The 27,830-nt window shown below is 35.7% G+C and overlaps 1 protein-coding gene across 2 annotated transcripts in view; it reads left to right on the forward strand.

The window, feature by feature from the left end:
* The window catches only part of ACADL (acyl-CoA dehydrogenase long chain), a 38,586-nt gene extending 12,635 nt beyond the window's left edge, over positions 1-25,951 (forward strand). Inside the window, exons 5-11 of one of the 2 annotated variants that reach the window (XM_019938989.3) lie at positions 3,987-4,053; positions 8,274-8,438; positions 9,107-9,208; positions 10,171-10,284; positions 17,526-17,653; positions 19,711-19,797; positions 24,655-25,951. In XM_019938989.3, coding sequence (XP_019794548.1) covers positions 3,987-4,053; positions 8,274-8,438; positions 9,107-9,208; positions 10,171-10,284; positions 17,526-17,653; positions 19,711-19,797; positions 24,655-24,748 — 757 coding nt within the window. In that variant the 3' untranslated portion in view covers positions 24,749-25,951. The remainder of the gene's footprint in view (positions 1-3,986; positions 4,054-8,273; positions 8,439-9,106; positions 9,209-10,170; positions 10,285-17,525; positions 17,654-19,710; positions 19,798-24,654) is intronic. The other variant, XM_019938990.3, reaches the window with a different exon arrangement.
* The last annotated feature ends 1,879 nt before the right edge of the window (positions 25,952-27,830 follow it).

Here is a 27,830-nt window from a genome sequence, read left to right on the forward strand (position 1 = left end):
TGTGAGATATTAACATAGTGTGATGTAAATAAAATGTTAGAATATGTGTTGAATTGGGGGCATGTTGAATTTTAGATGTGGTGTGACATTTCACATGGAAATGTCCAGCAGGCTATTAAAAATATGGATTTGGAAGTCTGGATACAGGCTGGGGGTGGCAGTAGGATTTAAAACCATTCATAGATAAGAAAGAATTGAAGCAATGGAAATGAATAAATCATTTAGTCATTTGATGGTTACTTAATAAGTGCCTTCCGTGTGCCAGGTATACAGTGGTAATCAAACCAGATGTGGTCTGTGTGCTTGTTGAGGAGAAAGACAAGAAACACGTAAACAAATATATTTAAATTATGATAAGTACTATGAAGGAAACAAGGTGCTGTGTTAGAGACTCATGGTGCATGTGTGTTTGGTGGGGAAGGGAAAAACTCATATTTAGATATGAATGCTAGGGAAGACCTATAAAAAGTGGTTATATTTAAACTGAGATCTGACCATTGAGAAATTTGCAAGAGCAGCCAGGTGGTGGGACCTGATCCTCAAGGGGTAAAGTGAAAGGATGAAAAGGAGACCAAGAAGGAAACCTTGGGCATTGCATTCCATTTGGAACTGTACAGAAGATGTAGTGACAGAGACAGAAGGATTGAGTTTGAAGGAAATCTAGACAACTGCTATTTCATGAGCTTGAGGGGAAGTGAGTTTGAAAAGGCAGTAGGAGAGGAGTGAGAAGTTAGTAATGTCAAGGCCACAGAGACGTTGAGAATTGAGAAAGAGTCATGGCAGCCAGTGGTGATCTTTTGATTGTGATTTCAGGAGAGAGGAGAGGCAGAAGTTACTTTCGAAGGGAGTGAGATGGGTATTGAGAAAACAGAGGCAGAAAAGACAGACTGATTTTTTTTTTCAGAGTTGTGTGTTATATGGCGAAAGAAAGTGGAGAGAGGGGACAGTAATTTGACAAGCCAGCATGGCCAGGGAAATGGCTTATGTTGAAGAGAGCAGTGACTAACAGGCCAATGGGAAACAGGCAGTGCAGAGGAAGAACTTACAGATGTGGCAGAAGCAGTAATTGAAAATTCAAGACTTGTTTCTGCAAGATCAGGCCCCGATATTTAAAAATTTTTGTCAGTGCTGTTTATTTATTTATTTATATGGCTGCGATGAGGCATGCAGGATCTTAGTTCCCCGACCAGGAATCGAACCTGCACCCCCTGCAGTGGAAGTGCAGAGTCTTAACCACTGGACGGCCAGGGAAGTCCCAGTGCTGCTTATTTTGAAATGTCTTAGTATGCCATAGTGTTACTTGGCAATTTGCTTAAATTGTACTTATCTTTCCCAGATATAAATCTATAACTGAAGGCCAATATAGAAATTTAATTTTGCCAAGATAAAAGGTTTTGTTGGGAATTCCCAGTGGTTAGGACTCCGTGCTCTCACTGCCAGCGGCCTGGGTTCAACCCCTGGTCAGGGAACTAAGATCTCACAAGCTGCACGGTGAGGCCAAAAAAAAAAAAGTTGTGTTTACTTTTTTGCCTAAAAATGTGACCTGAAAGAAGTAGGAGTTTAATCGTCTTCCTTTGCTTTTAAGATAACTCTCTAAGATAACTGGCCTAATGACCAATATTCTGATTGCATCTTATTAGCTCACGATCAGTATGTTTTAGTTCCAACCCACTGTATGTCAGCTCTCACCTAGAGGCAAAAGTATCAGTGAGAGATCTTGATTTATCCCCAACTTAAACACATACCCACAAAGGCTTGCTTGATTTGTGTTTTCTTGAAAATTCTCTGTGCTTCTGTAACAAATTACACAAACTGGGTGGCTTAAAACAACAGAACTTTATTCTCTCATGGTTCTGAAGGCCGGAAGCCCAAACTTGGTATCAGTGGTCCCAAATCAAGGTATCAGCAACCCCAAATCAAGGTATGAGCAAGGCCACAGTCCCTCCAGAGGTTCTAGGGGAGAATCCATTCTTTGATTCTTCCATCTCCTGGGGGCTGCCGACATTCCTTGCTTTGTGGCATCATGACTCCAATCTCTGCCTCTGTGGCCATGTTGTAATGTCCCTCTTTAGTCTGTGTAATCTCCCTCTGCCTCTCTCTCACAAGGACACTTGTGATTGCATTTAGGACCCATCTAGATAATCCAAAATTATCTTCCCATCTCAAAGTCCTAAATGAATCACATCTGCAAGACCCTTTTTCCATATAAGGTAACATTTAACAGGTTCCAGAGGTTAGGACCTGCTATCTCTAAGGGTCATTATTTAGCATGATACAGAGAGTGATAAAGTGCCATGGGATATATAATATAAAGTCCATGTACAAAAAGGAGAATCAGAAAATTTTCACAAAATAAGTGATGTGGACTATTTAATATATGATGCTCTTCATTGTAGGATATCTTTGAAAATTGGAAGTGGAAACTACCTAAGTCTTCAACAATAGCAGATTGCTTTAAAAGATTCGTGATGAATCCAATGCATTTGGTTTCAGGTCCCTTCCCTGATCTTTGGTCATGATTGAGTTTGTCAATGTCCCCCTTAATTTCTAGTTTTAGAAATCATACTTCATTACTTTATAGTGTATAAGAGAAGGATATCAGATATCTACCCCCTTGAGTTCTAAGTGGTTGTATCACCATGGCATGAGGTCTAGAAAGGCATGAGGCAGTAGTCACAAATGGGGCAGTTCATGGGACCTATGGAAGCCCTGGGACATGTTTAATTTGGTTAATCTATTTAATTTAAAAACAAACCTTGAATCAACTTTAAAAGCCAGAAAAATGTACATAAACATCCATATTCCTGGATTTTCTTGAAAATTTGGAACATCTGACAATACTATGTTTTTCTTATTTCTGATTCCTTATTCCTGTTGGCTGGGACATAGCCCTTTAGATGGGATATGAGTTCTCCAGTCTTTTAGATGCACCACCACTTCCAGTTGTCTCCCTGAAACCATCTATTTTTGAATCCTACCTGCTGGATTTCCTACTGTAAAAAAATCTCTCTTAAATCTCTCTTAAAAGATAAATGAAGAAGGCTGTCAATGTTTCCAAAAAGTGAGACGGAATACTTACTTGTGGAAATAAAGAATATTCTTGTGTGTTTAAAAATATATATCATAACAATAATTCATATGATGAAATTCTGTGCCACTAATAAAAGTTTTCTTATAGACAAACATTAGATATTATTAAAAGATCAGGATCATATGTATGGTTCCAATTTTATAAAAATACATATATGTGTGTATCTGTTTCCATAGAAAAATACTGGAAGGTTGTATTTTTTAAATGTTTATTACAGAAGGTAAAATTTTTTTTTAATTTTTTCATTTTTCTCCTTTGTCTTGAATATTGCCTGTATTTTTCATATTTAAATTATGAATATTTGTTTAGTTTATATCTAGAAAAATAACCTATTCTACTTGTAGAGCAGGCTTGGTAGAGGACGTGGCATTTGAGACATAGCTGCTCCGTGGCTTGTGGGATCTTAGTTCCCTGACTAGAGATTGAACCTGGGCCCTCAGCAGTGAAAGCATGAAGTCCTAACCACTGGACCACCAGGGAATTTCTGACATAGTCTTTTAAATAGCTAAGCTTTTGAACAGTAGAGATAGGGGAAGGAACCAAAGTGAACAAAGGCAGGAAAGGTACATGGGCAAATAATCTGAGGTATATAGTAGGCATTGAAATGTCTTCTGAGTCCAGTTTGAGGGTCTTGGATGCTAGTTGGGCCTTGTTATGCTCTATAAAATCTGGTTAGTCTATGTAATCTCAATAAAATATTCATTTGTATAAATAGTTCAGCATATGTCAGACATGACTTTTCAGTGCATTTGTGTGAACGTTCCTAATATTAGTTAAATGTCAATTTTTATAATGGTGTAACCAGTTTGAATTATCACAATAGATACATACTTACATAACATTTGCATAGTTCATTTATTACCAATTAATGAATTTTTTATCCTCTCAATTATAGTGATTTGCAAGGAGTGAGAACAAATGCCAGAAAGGATGGAAGTGACTGGATTCTCAATGGAAGCAAGGTGTGTAAAGATGGGCTTCCATAGCCCTCCTCCCCGGAGTCATGCTGTGGGTAACAAGGCCTCAAAAACTACTCATCATTGAGTCTCTCAGATCTAAGGACTCACACAGGAATTGAGTTTACTTGAGTTGGCACAGGAATTGAACTGCTTTGTTTTGGAGACAGTAAGAATTGTACAACATTTATGTTATGTGAGATCTATTCCTCTTCTATGTTCCTTTTGCATGCCCCCTCACTAACATGAAAAACGTTTTAGCTTCCAAACAGCCCTTATCAAACCAGAAAAGGAAAAGGTGAGGTTCACATTGTCCAAATAGGGGACAAACAGTTAATAGTTAATGAATTTGATGTTGATAAGAAGTGGAAGAAAAGACTTATAAATAAATATCAAGAAGAGTTTCAAAAGATTTTAGGAAAGATATTTCTGATGGAATTTGAGAGCCCTTCAACGCTTCTGAGCCTCACATCAACCCACTGATAAGATTGGAGAGCACCTCTGATTAAGGTTACAGACAGGCTCAGAAGTAAATATATCCTTCAGAATCTAATATCACTGATGGCAGAGGTTTTTGTTTACCTAAAACTGTGTCTGGTATACACTCAGTAACTATTTGTTGTTGACTGAATATTAAGTGAAGAAAAGATATTCATTGTCTACACTAAGGAAATCTTGCTAAAAATGTTTCAAAGCCTGGTGAAGAGCTAATTTTTGTTTTTTTTCTTCAACGTTTAAAAAATATTTCTTATTAGTTTTAGACTAATACCTTTGCATTTGCAAAATCACAAACTTGAATGTTGTGACACTTAAATTGCTATGAAATTTTCTAAACAGTCACTTTCCGTACTTACATTGTTAAGGACTAATAACAGTTTGTGGACTGACAAACTGTTCATCAGTCTGATGAATACGTTTTGAGTAGCCCAGTTCTAAAGACCATTCCATTATCTAGTTTCATAGTTATTATACAGAAAAACAATGTCTGTGATGTCAAATAAATTTGGAAAACATGCTCTACTTCTCACTTTCTGAGAGGCTGATACGCATCATGAACTTCTAAGAGTTGGATATAGTATGTCATTTGCCCTAGGAAATTCTCTTTTTATAGACTTATCTTGAGTTACTGTTGTTTTTCAAATATTCTTTATGAAATATTCATCTACATTATTCATACTAAGGATTATAATAAAGCACTAACTGTGATATGTAGTCAATTAACTCTTTGCACACAGAAGGCTTGTTTTGACAGAAGAATAGGGTATTTGGTCAAAAGTGAAATGGGAACTACACTCTTCTATGACTCCAGCTTTCTAAGCAGGCCCAGTCTGCTCAATTAGACTCTTCAGTGGGAACCACCCAGGAAAGTACCTCTGATTTTCAAAAATTCTGTTAGGAAAAACAAAAACTTTAGAGGAAGCAAAAGTAAAAGAATGAGTGAGTAAATATACTACATCAATAAGATGATCTAATATGCACCCATTAAAGCATCAACACAAAATTTTTAGTGGTATAGGAAAATAATTATATTAAGTGAAAAGATGATACTAACATTTAAGTGAAGTATGCATATAAAATGTAAATATAGAATAATTTCAACTATATTAAAAGAAAAAACGACCAGAAAGGAAGTTCACAATGATATTTATATGATGGACTCATGGAAGATTTTTTTTTCCCTTTTTCTTTATAACACTTTTTCTTTATGTACTATCTACACAACATCTACAAAGAGCGTATGGCATAGGCATTCAATACCAAAAAATAAAATAAAAATTAAAAAAAATTGACCTCACTAGGGTTAATCTCAGCCCTATTAAAAGTTTTGACTGTCATAATTAGGAAAGAAATCAAGAAAGCCCTTTCTTACAAAAAGAATTCTCTTATAATTTTATTAGGAAAGAGGATCAGTCATGGTAGAAATACTCACATTAGATATTAGTAACATAAAGGTACTAATTCCTGGGTGCTCTGTGATTAAAAACAAACAAAAAAGCACTATTTCAGCAATTCAACTGTGGCAACTACACAAATGGTCATTATTATCTTAGACAGGAAATTGGGAGACCTGAACGGTTTTTGAGGAAGAGAGTGGTGTAATGGAGAAACACTGTAGAAAAAATTTTTACCATGACTTTTTTTTTTTTTTTTGGCCCGCTGTGTGGCATGCGGGATCTTAGTTCCCTGATCAGGGATCACACCTGTGCCCCTGAAGTGGAAGAGCAGAGTCCTAACCACTGGACCGCCAGGGATTTCCCTAGAATTATTTTTGAGGAATATATTTTTCTCATTTATTCAGCAAACATCCTTGAAGGCCTCCTATATGCCAAATACTATACTAAGCACTGAGGATAGATATATGAATAGGAAATAGTCCCCGCCCTCAAGGACCTCCTAGTACAGAGAGATGTTGAGAGTCTTTTATTATTGTGTCACTTACAACCGTACCATCATCATTGCCTTCATTTGCTGTCATGTAGATAACACTAACATCACTGGCCCACTTCCCATTATTTGTAAGAATCAGTGCTCTGGATTTTAGAGCATAAATCTTATTATAAAGGACATGGATGGTAGGTGATGAGAGTAACCAACACCATTTTATACCTGTACTATTTCAAAGGGACAGAGACAAAATTAGATCATTTGAATATAGCTTGGAAGATGCTAAGATGATGGTAAATTCAGGATGCTATGGGAACACTTAACCCAGCTTGGGGAATTTGGAAAGACGTTTTGTTTTTGTTTTTTTCAGCCACGCTGCGTGGCTTGCAGGATCTTAGTTCCCTGACCAGGGATTAACCTGCGCCCTCAGCAGTGAAAGCGTGGAGTCCTAACCACTGGACCGCCAGGGAATTCCCTGGGAAGACTTTTTGGAAGAGGTGATGTCTGAACTTTGTCCAGGTTGAGTAGGATTCATTGTAGCAGAGTTGGGAAAGAGGCCCCCAAGTAGAGGAAACAAGATTTCCAAAGACCCATAGATGAGGAAGAACTTAGAATATGGGGGACAGCAAGTAATGCAGTAGAGTTAATCTACAGAAAACAAGTGAGGGGAAAATTGGATAAGAGATAAGGCAGGAATGTAAGCTAGTGCCAATTTGTGATGAGTTTTATATGCCCTGCTAAGATTTATAATTTATCCTGAAGCTATGATGAGGTATTCAAAAATTTTCAGATGTGAAAGTAGTATGATTAGATTGCATTTTTGAAAGATCCCTCTGACATCATGAGGGATAATAGAGTTGCACAGAGACCAGTTGTAGGAACTTAACCAGGAAATGATGAGGCCCAAAATAAGGTAATGGCAATAGAAGTGAAAGGAAGTGAATGGATTTAAAAAGTGTTGAAATGGGTTAGAGAGAACTAGATGTCAAATTGAATACGAAGCAGGATAATAATGTGATTTACCGTTCACTGACACAGGGAAAATAGATTGATACTCAAGATTAAGTAGGGGTAGGGGTGATTAAAGAGGAGTAGGGTATTCCTTGAGTCATCAGGTGGAACTATCCAGAAGCAGGTGTGTATACAGGTCTGGAACCTAGCAAGAAATTTGGCTTAGATAAAGATTTGGAGTCATCAGCATATGGATAGCAACTAAAGCCATGGAAAGTGGCTGAGAGGACCCAGGAAAGATACAGAGTGAAAAGATAATTATTCATATTTGCTCTGTGTATATTTGTTTTCTGAATAAATATTATCTGATAAACTAATATCTCTGTTATTTTATCCCTTCTTAATCAGCATCTTCCTTATTTAGGCCATTTGGAAAGAGGTAGGCCATCCATCATGAAATCGAAACTATGCCTTTTCAAAAACGGATAAATCTGAAAGTACAAATACTTTAATAGTATCGTGCCATTCAAAGGAAATTCTGTTTTCTCACCTGAAACTTCTTTCTAAAATATGGTTTATCATTTTTATAGGCAATTTTGTTTTAATTGGAAAAGAACATAATAATGTTAATTATTGTTATTATTTACAATACTAATAGTGGGAAGAAAATGAATAGAGTTCATTCTTTGAAGCATTGGATAATTTCCCCCTACTCTTTACTAACCTCATGTATGAATAATCAACACTGCAGATATTCAGAGAGAGTACAGAGAGAGGTATGAAGCGTGTTTTGTCCGGTTTAGTCTTATTGAGTATACTTTCCCCTGATCATGACTTACACATGGACCTGAGTTATTGTGGAGCATCACAGTATACTTGGGGTTTTTCAGGTATTCATCACTAATGGGTGGCTAAGTGACGTTGTGATCGTAGTGGCAGTCACAAATCGTGACGCTCGCTCTCCTGCCCATGGCATTAGCCTTTTTCTGGTGGAAAATGGAATGAAAGGATTTGTCAAGGGACGAAAGCTACATAAAATGGGACTAAAAGCCCAGGTAAGTCATAATGTAAATTTGTTTTCATAATATAAATCATTTATAAAGATAAGTCATATTTATTATTTATAAATAATTGAGTTTACTCAATTATGCTTTATATATGGAACTACATATAGCACAATCATACCTTCCTTCCTATGCTGGATTCTTAAAATATGCTTTTCAGAAATGATTATGGAAATTTATTCCACTGTTTATGCAACTGTGGTCAGCAATTGAAGTGAATCAGGGTAGTTTGAAAATCTGCTTTAGAAAATTAACTGCATGATAATACCCTCTATTTTTGAAATTGAAGAAAATTATGAAATAAGAACAGAAAATATTTTTTCTACTATTTGGTAATTATTTGGTAATTTTTCATTACCAAAAAGAAAAACATCTTTTACTTGATATGCATTAGAAATCCTTTGTCCTCAGTACCTGCAGAATTGGACAGTATTAGAGCTAGAATGACAGTGTATTGCAGTGGGAAAGCCACTTTTGGAATCAGATAGACCTGGGTTTGAATCCCTGGTTTACCACTTACCAGTTGTGATCATTAACCACTCCAACTTGGCTTCCAGTTTGTTTTGTTTTTGTTTTTTCAATGGAAATAATAATCACCTCATCAGGTTATTGGGAGATTTCAGTGAGATAATTCTGTATTCAATTGTATGATCTCTTAGGATACTGCAGAATTATTCTTTGAAGATGTACGTTTGCCAGCACGTGCCCTACTTGGAGAAGAGAATAAAGGCTTCTATTACCTCATGCAAGAGCTTCCACAGGTCAGAAGTATTAAAGAGTCCGTCTTTTGATTAGATAATGGACTGAAATAGAATAATACAGAGCTATATAAATCCATGCATACAAAACTTGTGATATAGCCAGTCATTTGAGTATAACTTGAAGTTGTAAAAAAACATATATGACTTTTTTAGGCTGGACATGTGAATAACTGAACTCAGGGATATCCAATCAAAGCTTATAAGTGAATCAGGAAAATAAGATTTTCAGTTCTATGATTCCTTCTTGGAATGATTTTAGTGTCTTAACTACAAATCAAGAATTTTTAGCTCTTTGTAATGAAATATCAGCCAAAATATGTACCAGGCTTTTTTTCTGGGGGGGGGGGGTTGTTCTTTTTTAATAATACCTGGGAATCAAAGGAAGCTGTTAAGTTCAGACTAAAAAGTTTTAGCCACATAGGGTCAGCCCTCACTTCCGTGTTTTTTGGAGTGTCAGCATAAGAGGATGCACGTCTGGTGACAATCTCAGCATGCACTAAACATGAAATGGGACAAGGACTAGGGTCACTGGCACAGGATAGAATATGAAGATCACCAGCAAGATGGAATTAAACTGACTCTGGATGCTTTGCACTAATTCAACCTATGCCCTTTAAAAATGTTGATTTCCTCAGGTGTATCAGATGTGTGGTATGCAGAGATCAATAAATAAAAATCGACAACTTTGGAATTTCTCTTCCCATAGATGAGTCAAGAGAAGAGGAAAATAAATTACTTATATACCTATATAAAGACAGTCATTCATAAAAATACAATTTTTTTTAGAGACATACATGTGTCAAAATAGTCTTAGAAATCTCAGGGGGAGTCTTTTCTTATAAAGAGTTAAGAAATAATCTTTAGGAGTTTTATAAAGATTATGCAATTTATTTTCATTGAAATCATGTGAAAATCACTTGTGTAATTAGAATAATGTTCAAGACCTAATTTTGGGGTTCTAGGAAAGGCTACTGATTGCTGAGTTGGGAGTTTCAGCCAGTGAATTCATGTTTGAAGAAACCAGGAACTATGTTAAACAAAGAAAAGCTTTTGGGAAAACAATTGCACATATACAGGTAAGCTTGTCATTAGTATTAGATAGTATCAATTTACTCATCTGAAATGGGTCTAGGCTAAACATGAATATGGAGTAATTTTCATACAGGTGGTATCGACTGAAAAAATATGCACAACTTAAAAGTTGAGAATTATGTTTTATTTGGTGCACAACACTAAGCATGTAAGCACGAAATACAGCCTCTCAGATAGCTCTGAGGGACAGTTCCAAAGAGGTAAGGGAGGAGCCAGGGTATATAGGAGTCTTGCAACAGAAACCCGGTGGTCGGAACATCAAAAGATCACTGTTAATTAAAGAAAACCAGGCTTCTCAAAGTAATGAATTTATCACTTTTCTATGTATGGGAAGATCCAAGAGTCTGTGCTCATTGAAATTACTCCTCTGATATGCACCTTAACTATCTAGGGCCAGTATCCTGCTTTTCTCCATCCTGACTCCCCTCAGGGTGCACATTTGGGGGCTGCTGCAGTGGCTGCTGGCTTGATGACTGCAACATCCATTGTTTATCTATGTGGCAGGCAACATTTTTCTCCACGGTGACAATAGAATCCATGGAAGTGGATGAGATCACTTAGGGAGAGAGTAGAGATTAAGACAAAAAAGATCCTAGGACAGAGTCCTGAGAAAAAAATTCCAAGATTTAAAGGTAGAATAGGAAACTAAGAGCCTACAAAGAAAACTGAGACAGCTAGAAAGGAGAAAGCAAATTGGGCAAGTATTGTAGAAGCCAAGAGAAAAGAGGATTTCAAGTGGATGGAAGCTACTTAGAGGGAAAATGAGATGAAGGTCAAAGAGTGCCCATTGGACATAATGATATGGAGGTTATTTCATAAGAGCCATTAATGGACTGGTGTGGTGCCACACCCCAGTGAGTAGAGCAGTCAATGGAAATGAGGAAGTCAAGATACTGATGAGTGGCAACTCTTTCCTGAGTTTGGCTGTGAAGTAGCTGAGAGAAAGGATGGTAACTAGAAGGCATGAAGAGGAGGGTGAGGAGGGAGGGAGGGAGATATCTGCAGATCAAGTGAAATATTTGGAGATTATTAATTTTTGTTATTATTATTAGGATGAGAATGCTAGAGCATATTTTAATACCTAGACAAAGGATTTAGTAAAGAGGGAAAGATTGTAGGTATGGAGAGCATAATTAACTGCATATGATCTTTGAGACAGTGTGAAGGTGTGGATGCCAAAGTTTCAATACATGGAAGGATAGGCCTTCCCATCCTGACAGGAGAGGAGTTTCCCCCACTGAAACAGGAAGGAAGGAGAAAAGGATGAGCAAGGGTTCAGCTCCGTTGGTAGAAAATTGCAAAAGCTCTCTTCCAGAGACTTCCGTATCTTTCCTTATCAATAGGGAAGAAAAAGATGTGAGTGAATGGGGCATGGAGGGAAGGAAGGTTTTCTTCAGAGTGAGAGACTGAACTAACTAGAGACACTTACAGTAAGCTTCCTGGCAGTATTGAGGACCCAAATCAGGTTAGTGACCATGCACTTATAGCGGAACCTCCTGCTTTTTTGTGTATTAGCTTTACTAAAAGGGTTTTGCTCCCCAGGTTCAAGCACAGAGAAGGTGGATGATTGTGTTTCAACTTCCTGGGTTTTGCCAAGAAGTTTAAGTTATTTGCAGAAGAACTCAGTATATGGTAGCCATAATCACTAAAATATCAATCAAATTTTAGACCCTCTAGTCTCTCCTTCAAATGAAGGAACAGCTTTTAGGTAATGCAGTCATCAAAAAAACTGGAGTTGGAAGTCTAATTGAAAGTTTCTAAGTGGAATGTCTTGGCTGAAAGGTGTTGTGAAGGGAAAGGGAAAGCTGAAATACTTTGGTAACTTTTTAGGACAGCATTATAGAAGTTAAGTTCAGGTGTGGTTTAAATCCTAGTACAGCTACTTAAGTCTCTGTGGCCTATGCAAGTTGTATTATCTCTCTCAGAAGTACTTTCTTATTGTTAAGATGTGAGTAATATGAGTAGCTACCTCATAGAGTTGTTATGAAGATTAGGTGAGATAATACGCTTCTAATAAAGTGCTTAGAATATTGCCTGGCAAAGCGAGCTTTCATTAAAGTTAGCTATTACAGTTGACCCTTAAACAACACAGGTTTGAACTGCACAGGTCCATTTACATGTGGATTTTTTTCAATAAATACATTGGAAAAACTTTTGGAGATTTGTGGCAACTTAAAATGTGCAGACGAACTGTATAGCCTAGAAATATCGAAAAAATTAAGAATAGAGGTATGGCACGAATGCATAAAATATGTGTAGATACTAGTCCATTTTACCATTTACTACCATAAAATATACAGAAATTTATTGTGAAAAGTTAAATTTATCAAAACTTATGCACACAAACACTTATAAATCATATGCAGTACAACTGATTACACTAGGCTACCATAAAGCAATCATATTTCTGTTTCTTTGTTATCGATGCATGAATCTTCTTACCGATAAATAAATTACATTTCTTTTTCATGTAATTTTTTCATTTTGAGAAATGTTGATATACAAGATTTGTTTCACTGAGCAAGTATGTATTGATTGCCTTCTGAAGGTTGTGTGTTCAAATGTAATTTGATAGGCATGACTCTGGAAATACACATTATAACCTCCTAGCAACACAAAGAGAGTGATACTACTTGGTATCACTCTGACTTTCCCAGCTGTATCCGAAGTGGAGTTAATGTCATTTGCTTCTCAAAATGTTTATTAAAATACTCATGCCTTTAGCCCTATTCTGGATACTATAAAAAGTGAACCAAACAGACATATTTTTCCATCCCCTTGGTAATCTACACTTCCTGCGTTTATGAACTTCATATAAAATCACAACAAAAATGACTATAATATTACCGAGATTGCCTGTATAGCTCAGAACATTAAATGTTATTTGACATTTAACCATGAAACAAAACTAGAAAATCGGTATAATATTTACACATAGGAGAAAAAGTTTCTTCCAAAATATTTATTTATTTAATAATATATATGTGTATATATGTATTTTGATAGCAAAAAGAAAAGAAATATTCTTAATCCTTTTCAAAGCAAGTGCCGTTTTATTGCTGCCTTCTTTCAAAGGTAGTTTACTAAAATTTCACTAGGTGGCAGTAGCATTCTGCTTCCACACGTATCTATAGCATTGGCGGGAGCCGAATTGTTTTCCAAGTAAATATGTGGTTCTGAGATTTCTGAGATATTTCTTCTAATCTTCTTGTTTATATAAATAAGTATCTTTGAATAATATTTTCATATTCAATCTAGATATGTATTCAGAGAAGATGAATAACCAATAAGTGCTTATACTTCCTGTTACAGAGTTGGATATACAATGATTCCAGTATTAAATTGAAATAGGAGACCTTTAAATGTTATATATTATATTTGGCCAAATCTCATTTTTATGACCATATAACGATTCAGTTTCCTTTCTCTTTGATATTCTTGAATTTTGAGACTTTCTGACCACTTGGATGCGTTTCACGAAATTTTTTTTTTTAATTTTTTTTAGTAGATCTTGAATTTTTAACTTAATTGTGATGCTATTTATTTATTTATTTATTTATTTGTGGCTGCATTGGGTCTTCATTGCTGTGCGTGGGCTTTCTCTAGTTGTAGCGAGCGGGGGCTACTCTTCATTGCGGTGTGCGGGCTTCTCATGGTGGTGGCTTCTCTTACTTCGGAGCACGGACTCTAGGCACGCGGGCTTCAGCAGTTGCGGCTGGTGGGCTCTAGAGCGCAAGCTCAGTAGTTGTGGTGCGTGGGCTCTAGATCACAGGCTCAGTAGCTGTGGGCCATGGGCTTAGTTGCTCCGCGGCATGTGGGGTCTTCCCGGACAGGGGATCAAACCTGTGTCCCCTGTATTGGGAGGCAGATTCTTAACCACTGCGCCACCAGGGAAATCCCTAAAATTTACTTTCTTTTTAGAACGGAGACCTACCATACTTAAGTTGCGATAGTTACAGGATTTTCATGTTGTCTCACCCATACTCTCCATAGCTGCTGTCAAGTCTCACGATTTTCTATGGAATGGGCAATACAATAGTAAAATTCAGGTATTAACTAATGATAATGTCTGTCATTAATTGATGTTCCCTATATGCCAGGCACTGTGCCACATGGATTGTCTTTTTTTCTTTACAACTCCATATAATAAATATTATATTTATCCTTATTTTACAGTAAGGATATTGAGGCATGAAGAGGTTAAATAACATGCACAAGATTAAAAAAGTATTTGAACTCTGGAACCTACACCCTTAATGCATTCACTAGTTTTACTACCCAGAAATCTAAGGTAGATAGACTTTTTCTGTTCTCACCTCTTTCACCCATGGACAATGAAGTAAAAGTTCAGTGTTCTTTTCTAACACAAGCTTTAGTTATTTCTTGTGTGGTATGTGCTCTTGATTCTAAGGGGACAAAGTATTAGGAAAAAAATAGGAGAGGCAACAAATAACATTTCTTCTTTACATTTCTCCAAAAAGGGAATATTTCGTTCTTAGACCTTGAGTGTGGGGTTAATTAACTATAAAATCAGGTAGCAAACCTAAGTTGTTGTAGTTTATACTTGAGTTGTAATATATTAGAGTACACCTGATGGTGATGTTTAAATGGAATACTGGGCTCAATAACTTCTCCAAGGGGTCTTCCAATTCCATAATTCTATGATTCTAAGAACTGTGTTATTCAGACCTCTTAAAGAGATGCCATCTGATCCACTTTGCAACTTTAGGGAAACTTTTTTAAATAAAATGCTAGCTGCGGTATTATCTATGAGTGACTATTAATGAATGTTAAAAAATATTGCTGTGAGCATGCTGATCGTTCACCAAAAGCACCTGCTAATAATGTGTGGTACAGTTATTACCTACCATTCATTAGAGAACAGTTTCTGAAAGCATGATGCAGTGTTTTCAGTGAAGAGCAAAGACTAAATCTGTTTGGTAACACCCAACTCAATGCCAAGAGTATGTAACTATTTTATCTCTTATCCCCCCGAGAGTAACTTATACACTCTTGCTGGCATTAATTCTGTCAAACCTGTTGACCTGAATGCAGTGAAGCAAGAATTTTCTAAATGAGCCCATTCTGGTCTGAAATTTAACTTCAGCTTCTAGAAGCTCCTAGCATTTCCATAGAAACACCTCTCTTATGAGATAATTGGGCTTAGAGATCTTGAATCTCTCATATTGTAAATAGTAATTTCTCAAATGTGCCATCGCAGGGTGGGGAGGCGGTGTGCAATAGTATCTTGAGACTTGTCAGATTCCCCCTTATGTTCCAAATGAAGTGTCATGGGCAGTGTCATTGACCTACACCAAGCGTAAGCTAAGACCTCAGTTTCAGGGATTTTCATGGACTATGTAGTCATCTGTGTTCAATATATGGAAGGGTATTCCCCCGCTTTTTCATTTCCTGTTACATCTTCAGATTCTTCTGTGAGTACACTTGGATGTGTGGGGTGGGGGTGGGAAAATCTGTGCTGATTAAAGGTTAGAGATTTGGCCTCATTAAATAGAAATGGATAGAAAGGGAGGTAGAAAAAGTAAGAGAAAGTATGCGAGAGGAAGAAAGTTTTGGTAAACGTGGCATGTTCTAAATTAGAGGCCAGGATACAAGAGGTGGAAAAGTGTGGTGCCAGCCTCCCCACTGCTTGGCTTTAGAATCATTAGATGCCAGTCACATTGTCTATTTCTAGAACAGGATGGAGTAAGCCCAAGGGAAAGGCAGTCAGTTTGGGTTTTCCATCAGCGTAGTAGTTATGTTGATACACATATGAGTAGTCTGTCCCTCAGAGCTCCTTCTCCAGCTGACAACACCCTGGTCTTGCCTGGTCCTGGGTCTTATTATACTCCTTTTCTACCCTTTTCCAGAAATGGTATGAACCCAGACTGTCTCCACTACAATGATGCTTTTAAGGGTTTGGTTTTGTGGTTTGAGATTGCTGTAACAAGTAGCAAAGGCAGGTCAACATCCTCTGAATATCTGGTCCAGGAAGCCTTCTTTTGAGAATGCAATCATGGCTTTGGACTTGCCATTGTGTACGTTGGGTGCATTCATAATTTCTAGTTTGAGTTTCACTGTGCCACCAAGTTAGTGCCACTGTCATTAACTTCCATGCCTTTTATTAGCCACAGTGAAGGTCTCACTCATAAATTCCAAGCAGAATGATCAAAACTCTGTTCCTATCTGAATTTCCACAAGGAAGATAGAGCCAGCTGACCATAGCTGAGCCTTGAACTTGAGATCAACTAGAACGGGGTGTATTTTTGGAGGTTACCCAAAGTGGAAAGCCAGTAGTATTTCAAATTCAAGCCAGTTTCCCGAAGGTGGTTCAAGAGTTGGTGCCAAAGAGACCACATGAAAACTCAGAGTTCAAGGTGTGAGAGCCAAGAGTCAGGAATGCAAGAAAATTTGATTGAAGTTAGAGCAATCAAGAACAATTGAGGATGGTCTAGATAGAATGATTTCCAAGAATGCTATTGGTTGTCTGTGGCCAGCAGGAGGAGGTATATGTATATGTTATCGCTGACAATTCCAGACCATTCAGTTCAAGTTAGAGACTGTGCAAGCTATTGAAAGAGATAAGAGGGAGGGCAGGGAAAGGTGGAAGAGGTTGGGGGGTACTGGACTTTGATGTCATGAGTGTTCTAATTCTGTTATTCTCCCATTGAATTCTACAGATCTAGATTAAATACTTTGCAATATAAAATAATAATGTCTAATAAATATTTTTGATATTGTCCCTCCAGCTTGTTATTTTATTACTTTACTCCCAGACAAAAAAGCAGAAAATGTGTATACTTAATTTCATTAATAGAGAAAAATTCTTCATGGATTTAGATTCTGGACAAAAATAGGTGTTTTCAACAGCTGTACCTAAAGGACTGTACCTCAAGATGGTGTTCACCCATTAAAGTCATGCTGTTTTTTGAAAAGTTCCCTAGATGGTCTAAATTTTTTAACCTAAAACATGAAATGTTATTTATCTATTTATCTACTTTTGCATCTTATCTTTTAGTACAAGTTTTCTCAGCAATGAAATATAGTGGGTTTTTAATTTGAGCAGTTTAGTTAACATATGCCTCTTTTTGGAGGAAAAAAACAGTAATTCCACTTTTGTTTTGCTCTAAAGATATTTTACTGTATAATTTTTGATATGCTAAGTGACTCAAAATATGCTCTTCTCCTATGCTCATCTTTTCCTTTCATTTCCTTTAAACTCAAGACAGTGCAGCATAAGCTAGCAGAATTAAAAACACACATTTGTGTAACCAGAGCTTTTGTGGACAGCTGTCTCCAGCTGCATGAAACGAAACGTCTGGACTCTGCCACTGCTTCCATGGCGAAATATTGGTATGCGTGCTATGGTAATTAAAATGTGGTGTTTGCACAGATTGTTATGGAATTCTTCCAACTTGACACTCAGCCTTGAGGGTCTTAAAGGAAGAAGGCTATGTAAATGAAAACTAGCAATAAGAACCACCTTTTTAAAAAATGCTGAAGGGCCCCATTAAACATATAAATTTATAATGTGCTAAAACTTACTCAAGTTGGTTTTTAACTTTTAGCTTGCCATTGAAACTAAAATATTAAGAGACTAAAATAGGATGACTGATTAGTTCATTCAAATAGTAGTTTAATCTCAAATTATCTGAAGAGTGTCAGTATAGTGAGATCACAAAATTACAGTAATACTTAGAGTCCTGAGATAGAGTCCCAATTCTTTCATTAAATAACTGCAATTAAATTAAATTATTTCTGGGCCAACATTTTGATATCTGTGAAATGAGTAGATTGGGCAGAATTTTTCTATTTAAGATGTTTTCCATATCTAAGAAAAATTTCTGAAGATTTTGACCAATCAAAAGTTGTACATGCTCTATTAAGCAAAAGGAAAAAAAAATGTAGTATAGAATGACTTTCATTTGTATTAAAGATGATTAGCAATGGTATTAAAGATGTGTTAAGGAAAAAAGACCCCTATAAGGCTTTTGTGTATTTTAGGATTTAAGAACATAGTTTAAATCAAATTCTGGAAATGGGTTTTGTTTCCTCTTTTAAAAACAAACATTCTCACATCTCATTAGCCCAAAAATAACCTGGAAAAAATTCCTGTCATTATTCATTAACTTGTGTTCAGTCAGAAGTAGAACGGGGAAATATGCAGAATAGTGGTTTATGTAATGATTCCAAAATAATAAAGTTGCCAGGTTGAAAAGTCATGTGGAATTACTAGAAACTTGCACTTTTGTGGGAGACATTTTGCGTTTACATTTAGAGCAAGTTTTTTGACTAGTGGGAAAAAGAGTAAAAATATTTTAGATATTTTTGGTAAAAGAGATATTTGGATATCTGTTGGCCTTTTTGTTTTTTGAAAACACCAGGTTTATAGACATACTGGTGTTTCATATTGGAGCAGAGGGAGCAAGTAGTTTTAACCCAGCAAATATTTTACTAAGATACTCGCCAAATACAAAAATGTATAGAATTCCAAATATCATTGCCCCCTGAATCTTGTCTGTTAATCATCATATTGTTACTGTATTTCTCAGGAACATCCTGACCTGTCCTATGGCTTGAGTTAAAAATTAGTTTTTATAGGAAAATGTGTCTATGCTTACCTTTTCCTTATATTTCCCACTGTTGAAAGTAAGTTGAAGAGATTTTGAACTAACTTGTATTTTATGTTAAGATGAATAAAGTTCCTACCAGCCATCTCATGGATTTTAACAATAGTTAAAATTGTTGTGATAAGATCAGAAAAGGGTATTTCTCAAGCACCTCATGTTAATATACATATACTTCAGGAATAATAATTCCCAAATAATCTTTAATAAGTTTCCTATATGATAGTAGGTAGTTTAATAGAGGTCTGCCCTCTTAGGTTTTCACTTTTACTTTCAGTTTATTTCTGAAAAAAATTTTTTTTCAGTTACTAAAATTCAGAATTGCAACCTTTAGGTAGGAAGTGACACATTTGAAGAAAAAAACACATATTACACAAGGCAAAAGAAAATAGATGACTGTATAATTATTCAGTTAACTTAGATCACATAGAGAATCTGCATAAATTAGACCAAATTCAAGTTTTTACTATATTCTTTTCAGGCTTAAGGTAGCCAACAGCTAATAAATAGTCTAAGCTTTCTACATTTTGTTTCTAGACTTAACAAAAACCCAGCCAGAAGTATAATTGATGAAGAAAGTGTTTGTTATATGAAAATTCTCTTGAGATTTATTTCACGTGGAATTTATATCAATCTTCTCTGGTTGGCTAATATGCCTAATTTTAATTGTTTGATAAATGTAAGCATTTAAACAATCATAAATAATTTGTTTCCTGATTGTAAAACATCTCATGAAAACTCATTTCAAATGTTCCTTTTCTGCTTTTTATTTTGGTCATCTAGGGCATCTGATTTACAGAACAGTGTAGCTTATGACTGCGTGCAGCTGCATGGAGGCTGGGGATACATGTGGGAGTACCCAATTGCAAAGTGAGTATGCCTGTTGTGTTACACTCTTCTGGGTGGTGTGAAGAGAAAGGAAAATTTCTTTAACTGTCCTTTGTCCATTGAGTACAAAGGGAAAGGAGGTGCAAAATCTTTGTATTTTTCAGCTGACTATGGAGTGTGTTCAAGTAGGTAGAAACAGCTTCATGTTATCAGCTCACCACTAGGATTTTGTCATATTTTTAAAAAGTGAAGATGTACTGCATTATACAATATACTAAATATAAATAAATATAAATATATAACATACTAAAGCTTTATTTGAATCATTATACAGAGGGATTAATATCCCTTTTTTATTGTTGAATAATATTTTATTATAATTGATTATGGTTAATTATTCAGGTTTTTTCTAGTTTTTTACTGTGACAATGCCGCAATAAACGCCTTCATACATTTATCTTAGATACATGTGTGTTTGATTACAACAGGACAAAGTCCCAAAAGTAGTACTGCTAGTTCAAAAGTATGCATATTTTAAATTTTAATGCATTTCCAGATCATTTCCTCCAGTTTGAAGCAACTCGTACTCAAATGAACAAAGTCTAAGGATGACTTCTCCTCCTAAGCTATGAATGTTATTGCCCTTTAAACTTTAAGTGAATCTAATGGATAAAAAATAGGTTACTATTCTTCCTTTAATTTACATTGACTATTAATCATTTTATTTTGTTTTATTTTATTTCATTTTACTGTAGTAAGAGCACTTAACATGAGATCTACCCTCTTCACAAAATTTTAAGTGTTCCATACAGTATTGTTAACTGTAGGCACAGTGCTGTACAGTAGGTCTCTAGAACTTATTCATCTTGCTTAACTGAAACCTTGTGCCCATTGATTAGTAACTCCCCATTTCCCCCTTCCCTTAACCCCTGGCAGCCACCATTCCTCTTTGAGTCTATGAACTTGACTATTTTCGATACCTAATATAGGTGGGATCATGTAGTATTTGTCTTTCTGTGACTGGCTTTATTTCACTTAGAAGAATGTCCTCAAGGTTCATCTAGGTGGTAACATGTTGCAGAATTTCCTTCCGTTTAAGGTTGAATAGTATTCCATTATATGTTATACTACAGTTTCTTTATCCATTCATCTGTCCATGGACATACAGGTTGTTTCCACATCTCGGCTGTTGTGAGTAATATTGCATTGAACATGTGAGCGCTAGCATCACTTGGAGGTCTTGATTTCAATTATTTCAAATAAATACCTAGAAGTGGGATTTCTGGATCATATGGTAGTTTTATTTCATTTTCTGATGAATTTCCATACTATTTTTCGTAGCAGCTGAGATGCACCACTTTGCATTCCCTCTAACAGTGCGCCAGTATTGCAGTTTCTCCATATCCTCGACAACACTTGTCTTTAGGCTTGTTTGTTAATAGCCATCCTGACAGGTGTGAGATGATATCTCATTGTAGTTTTGATTTGCATTTCCCTGGTGATTAGTGACATTGAGCATTTTTTCATATACCTTTTGGTCATTTGTATGTCTTCTTTCAAATTATCACTTTTTTAAAACTAAAAAAAAAAAAATAGACATTATAGAAAAATTAACCTGCATATAAAAAGGATCTAAGTTGTCATGTCTTAAAATTTTTATTGTCTATTTTGCTCTAAAAATAAATCAAAAGTATTATTTTTTCTAAGTAGAATTTGTACTTCCTTCAACTTTAAAATAAATTAAATATAGCCTTTTTATTGTATTATATATGAATATTCTTGTTATCTTTCGAAGCAGTACCAGTTTGTCAGTAGGCAGCATCCTCTTCCATATTTCTTCCTCCATCTCCATAATTTCTTCTTTCCCTCCTTCCTATAGTCTTTTGCCTCAGTAATCTCTCCATGGCATTTCTCCTCCTCATAGCAGAAGGTATATTTTTCCTCTTACTTGGAAATATTTTCAGTTTATAAAATTTTCTCAGGGAAGTTTTTGCTATATAGAGAGAACTCCAATTTAGTTTTGAATCTGAGAATGAGAATGCTATGAGCTTCCAAAAACTTCTTATAATTTTAATCTAAATACAGAGTATCTAAAAGAGAAAAATTATCAAACTAGTATTGAAACTTACTTTCAAATTTATCATTTTGGCAAGCATAATTGAAAACATTTGCTTATAGTCCTTAATGAGGAAAATAAACATTTATTCAAGTTACATTAAAAACAGAAGCTCCAGAAGCTCCAGCATAGAGCTTCTGTTAGGTATAATTTACTAATTTTCTGTAGCCACTGGGAAGCTCAGAAAGCTTTAATCACAGGGTGTATATAATTTATAACTTTTTATAAAAACTCAGCAACAAGTAGGGTTTTTCCTTCCTTCAGAATGTAGGCATGAAGTAGCTAAATGATTTCCTTTTCTTTATCAGTCCTTGGACTTGGATTTTGGTATATCCTTCCAGAACTACTTCAAACAGGCCTTAATCAAAAGCAGATTTATTTTTTTTATCTTTGTATAGTCATGAAATCAAAGTAAACACTGAGTTATGCCAGCACAAATTAAATCATCTCTGGAATTTTTCCTGTGTGTTTTCATGTTTTATTCATAATATTAATCCACCTTATTGACAATATTCAAAATGCTAAGAAAGTAAAATAATAATGGGTGTTTATATTTTTCTACTTAACTGTGCTATTATAACTGCTGCAGGGTATGTAGACATGTCATGGATCAGTGCTTGTCTAGTTTGGTTCGGTTCCTAAGAAAGGCATGTTAGGTGAAGAGGAGTCAACCATCTACATGGTCCAAGATTAGAGCGTAGCATAAGTCTTGGTCTCTGTTTTCTCGGAGGCAATTCCATCAGGTCAATAGCAAGCAAAAATTGTAACTTGATGGCTTATTTGAAATCCCTAGTTTCAGTTTGAGAGACTTGACATTTCCTTTCAGGAATAATAATGCCCTTGGCCAGCTTGTTGGTTTGAAGACTGTATGAATTTTTAAACTAGACTGCTATTTCTCTCCCCAAAGACATAGGGAAGGAACTTTTCATAAGATAACGAGAGAAAGTAGTAGGATAATATCAAAAAAGCTAATTAGATACATTAGGCAGTATGTGGATGAAGTGTACAGACTTTGATGAGATAGAAAAAAAAAAATCATTCTAATTGTGTTTTTTTATCCTAAGATTAAGCTATGTGTGTGTTGCTGAGTCTTGGTTTCACAGATCAAAGAGGTGCTTTTTGCTTTTTGGTTTTGTTTTATTTATTTGTTTTCTGTTTGTTTAAAAATAACCAGTCTTAAGCATGTGAGTTTACTTCAGTCTTACTCATTAGGCTTGGGCCTATGACAAGTGAGGCTTAAGTTTTGCCATTTCAAGACCTGTCTGCAGTGTTAGGAAGAGCAGCCTGAGATAGCTTCATCACTGTGGGGTTAAACATTCCTTCTGCTGCCATTCTCTGTTAATATTAGTTGATGACTGAATTTAATTAGTAACCTATAAAAGGGCTACTGATCTCTGTCCATTACCTACTCCATTGGAACTTCTTTAATGTGAAAAAAAATATGCCCAACCTGATCCAAAAATGTCTAAAAGCATTGAGATTGCTGAAGTAGGCTGAAATGCCAGGTAAGTCCTCTAAATGAAAGTGCTAGATTTTGTGGGCAACAATGGAATCTGTTCAAAAGAAAAAATATATTTGAAAACACATATGTCTCTAGATTTCAAGTTTCATAAGAAAGCAGCTATTGAGACTCTAAAATTCCTTTGTAATACAAGAAGTCAAATCAATAAATATTTACTGAGCGCTCACTGTTTGTAAGGTTCCGTGGTGAACGTGGACAAGGAAAAGTTCAGAATTGGTCATGTTCCTAGAGAGCTTGCACATTTAATTTGTCTCAAATTAAAGTAAAAAAAATTTAATACTTGAAAAAAATGCCTTTGAATTTGTCTACTAGAAAAGTCCAAAACTCAGTAACTAATCTTACATTTCTGGGCCAATGAAAATGTTGAGATGTAATAAAAAAGATACTTGCCAAAGTGGCAGGATACTTACCTTTTCATTCCAGGCTGCCAATGATCTGTTATGTGACCATTAAATAGCAACCATTAATTAGTATATGTATTAACTTTTCAGCATCTCAGTTCCTTTACCTGCAAAACAATAATAATATTTATCCTCCCTAATTCCAGAGCTGAGAGGATAAAATGACATGAGAAAAGGTAAAACCAACTATATAGTGTTATGGTTGCTGTCATCATTACCAAAAGTGAATTCCTTCTTGTTTTTTTATGGCAGTATACTCAGCCACTCAGTATTTCAACCTCATACATTACTGGAGTGACTGTTAATCATTTCCAAAAAATAAGTTACTTGTTAACTTTGTGAAGTAATATTTTCTGAAGCATCAGTTTATACTGCCGATGGCAGCAGTAGTGATGGGAATCTAAAGGATGTTAGAAAATATGTACTTTCTTTTCTCTTTTGCTTTTTATAAAACCAGTAGATTTCAGCTTTTGGGGGGAAACATTAAAGGTAGCAAGATATTAAGACATTCCATCCATTTCTAAATTTACAATTGCCCTTTTTGGAATGTTATTATATGTGCTGAATTTTACAAAATTAAATCAAAAGAAACATACTTAGAAATGTTATTTTGAATTTGTAATCTCTTCAAGCAGGCTAAAACAAAACTATACAAATGATCAATATCTTAATAGAATTTTATAATTATACCAATCTAGGGTGGATGCCATACAGAAAAAAAAGTAATTTACAAAGAACTTTTATTGTTTGGATTTCATTAAATGAACACTTTAAAGCAATTAATAGTTACCTGGTAAGACAAAATTTATAATTTCTAATATCTTTTGTTTATTCATTCAATCGTCTTCTTATTTATCCAGAGCTTATGTGGATGCCCGAGTTCAGCCAATCTATGGTGGTACCAATGAAATAATGAAGGAGCTAATTGCAAGAGAGATCGTCAGTGACAAGTAGACATCTGCCCACATCCTGGAATCCTATTACAACTAATCTGGTTTTAAATCTACTCAAGATAAAATACAACCTGGAAAGGGAGGGAACACTAAACCTGTTTTTATATGTTCTTTCTACAGAGAAAGAAATCAAATACAAATACAAGATTAACACAGTGGGAGGAGAAATCTTTGAATCCAAATATCCTAAAGTTTTCTATTATAAAGGTTGGTAGAATCCTAAACCTTTCCAATTAAAAGGTTTAACTTTTAATTTTTTATATAGCTAAAAGGCAAAGATTTTCTGATTCTAGAAGCCTTAATGTTTCATTTATCCTTAAAATTCTAAGAGCATAGTCACTTAGATCTTTAAAATTGAGGCAGAAATAATTTTGTTATTATACTATAAAAATGGGATTAATAATATTTACAGCACATTGACTTTAAAAAGGAAAAATAAATATAATTTACAATGCAAAATATGTTTAGCTATCTCTTAGTCCAAATTCCCCCAAACAGTGGTTTCTACCACCCTATCCTAAACCTCTGTTTTTAAGTAATGAAACACTTTCTTCAAGCCAAAGCTTATGCCGAGTCCTTGTGAAATCGTGTTGTGTGAAGAGCTGCTCTGGTTGAAGCAGGAAGCCTTCCTACCTTATAGCCTTAGAATCACTAGACTCAGCGAAGCAAATCCCCACTAGAGAATGCCACTGGTTGCCTCAACCACTGACCCCTGGGCTTTCAACAGATTTCCATCCCAGTTTAATTTCTAGGAGAACACAGAATAATCCATCATCCTTTAGTTTCAAGATATTGGTGTATTTATAGGTATCAAAACAGTGACTTTTATTTTGGAGCAGTGTAATTTTTTAATTAATTTAACAGATTTACACTTTGTGTCGTCTATAAGCCAGGCTGTTAAAAATATGATGAGAAATATGATTTAAAAAATTGGCAAGATTCCTGCTAATAAGTGAATAAATAAGTTGTAATAAATAAGGTAAGAAGCAAGTAAATAAACAAAATAATTTCAAATAATGATAAAGGCAGTAAAGGAAATAAAGTAAGCATTTAAAGTAGGAAAGTGAGGAAATGACGTTCGGTTTGAGACTATTATCAAAAAATAAGCCATTGATTTGTAAACTGCTAGCATCATTTTAGTACTTATTTTTCTTTGCATATATTGCTGAGACAGTGAATAAAGTAGTTTTTAAATGGAAATAAATAGGTGTATTCTTGTTTAATTTAAAGAACCTAAACATTTTATTTGGTGGTGTGGGTATTAAGCATTGTTTTGTTTTGTTTTTTTGCGGTACGCGGGCCTCTCACTGTTGTGGCCTCTCCCGTTGCGGAGCACAGGCTCTGGACGCGCAGGCTCAGGGGCCATGGCTCACGGGCCCAGCCGCTCCGCGGCATGTGGAATCTTCCCAGACCGGGGCACGAACCCATGTCCCCTGCATCAGCAGGCAGACTCTCAACCACTGCGCCACCGGGGAATCCCCTAAGCATTGTTTTTTAATGCAGTCTTTACAACTGGGTAGAGCAGAGAGTAGAGAAAATACTTTGATACCATTCTATCCTAGTCTTATATACCTTCAATTTGCTCTTGAGTTGAAGTTTGTATGATTGCCAACTTGAGTCCTTGCTCAGTAAATACCACGCAAAATTGGTTAAAATAAATTCTTATTAGATATTACTGTATTTGCCACTTTCACCTCACTCCTACTACCAGGAAACAATAGAGAATTAGACCAACCGCTCCAGCCCCAGCCCCAGCCCCTTTCCCAGGCTTACAGGAAACTAGATTTTAGGAATTAAACATCTGTAGGATAAACAGTAAAGTAACATAGTAGGAAATGCCTGCTACGTAGAGGTGGACAAACCTAGGTTTGAATGATGACTCTACCATTTAGCAGCCATTGGACCTTGGGCAAATTATTTAACTTCTCAGGATTCTTTCAGGTGCAAATGACAAAGAAACCCAATTCAGACCATCCTAGGCAAAAACTTTGAGTGTGCTAGCCAAAATGAATTGTAGAGCAGCTCATACAATCTAAAGAACTGTAGGAACTCATGTCTCAAGGGCCTCATTGAGGTTCAGGACTGTCAGCACTTAACACTATATCTGTTTATTTCTACTTTTCTTTGCAAATTGGCCTAATGCACACTGCAGAGAAATTTCATCATAGGGCCTGTAAAAATGACCTTGGGCTGCTCCAGACCTACATCCTTCAGCACAATATCATTATAAGGTGGGGAAAGGTGCACTATAATTGACAGTCTCATCAGGAGCACACAGACTGGGGGAAGCAGTTCCTGAAGCAGAGAGTGGTATTATCAAAAGAAAGAGAACACAAAGTCTGCTGGGCAGCCCTTAATCACACTCACACACACGCACAGTTATTACGGTCCACTAGAACTAGGAATAGGTTCTTGTAATTTTTCTATATCAGAAAGTGAAAGGATTTCTAAGGTAGGATATTTTCTTGGAATGATCCCTGAGATCTGTTTTCTATCTCTTCTAAGCTAGTTGTTTATCTTGCAAATTCAGTCTTCTTTTGCACCCCCAAAAGAAGCAAGTGTTGTAGCATGAGCTTACAGCAAAAAGCAAAACAGGGAACTCAGAATGTGTTCCTTAACCTTCTATTTAGTTTTCATTTCTTAAATAGCTTATCTTCGTGTTTTGCTTGTACGGCTTTGATAGTTGTCCCCTAGGGAAGGAATTTATCATCTGTATCTCATGCAGTGCTAAGTGCTCAAGAAATGATAAATAATAATAATGCTCAAAGGAACAGACTGGACCAACACAGCAAGAAAGCCACACTGTGTAAATAATTAATGAGAATCAAAAACCTGAGTAATTTTGGATTTTGGCTGAGATTTTTAGAATGATAATTATTGCCTTAAAATTATTTTTGCCCTTTATTTCTTTGATGTTGTCATTGAAAATGACAATATATAGAAGAAGCTGTTTTGAATTGCTGTTTTAAAAATCTAACTGCAAATCTTTACTAATCTAGTAACTTTAGTAGTTTATTGCTCAAGGTATAAGATTTCTAGGAGACTGGCTTTTTTCATATGTCAGTATTATTTTTGGCACACAC

Source organism: Tursiops truncatus, chromosome 7, assembly GCF_011762595.2.
Source record: "Tursiops truncatus isolate mTurTru1 chromosome 7, mTurTru1.mat.Y, whole genome shotgun sequence".
NCBI classification, from domain to species: Eukaryota; Metazoa; Chordata; class Mammalia; order Artiodactyla; family Delphinidae; genus Tursiops; species Tursiops truncatus.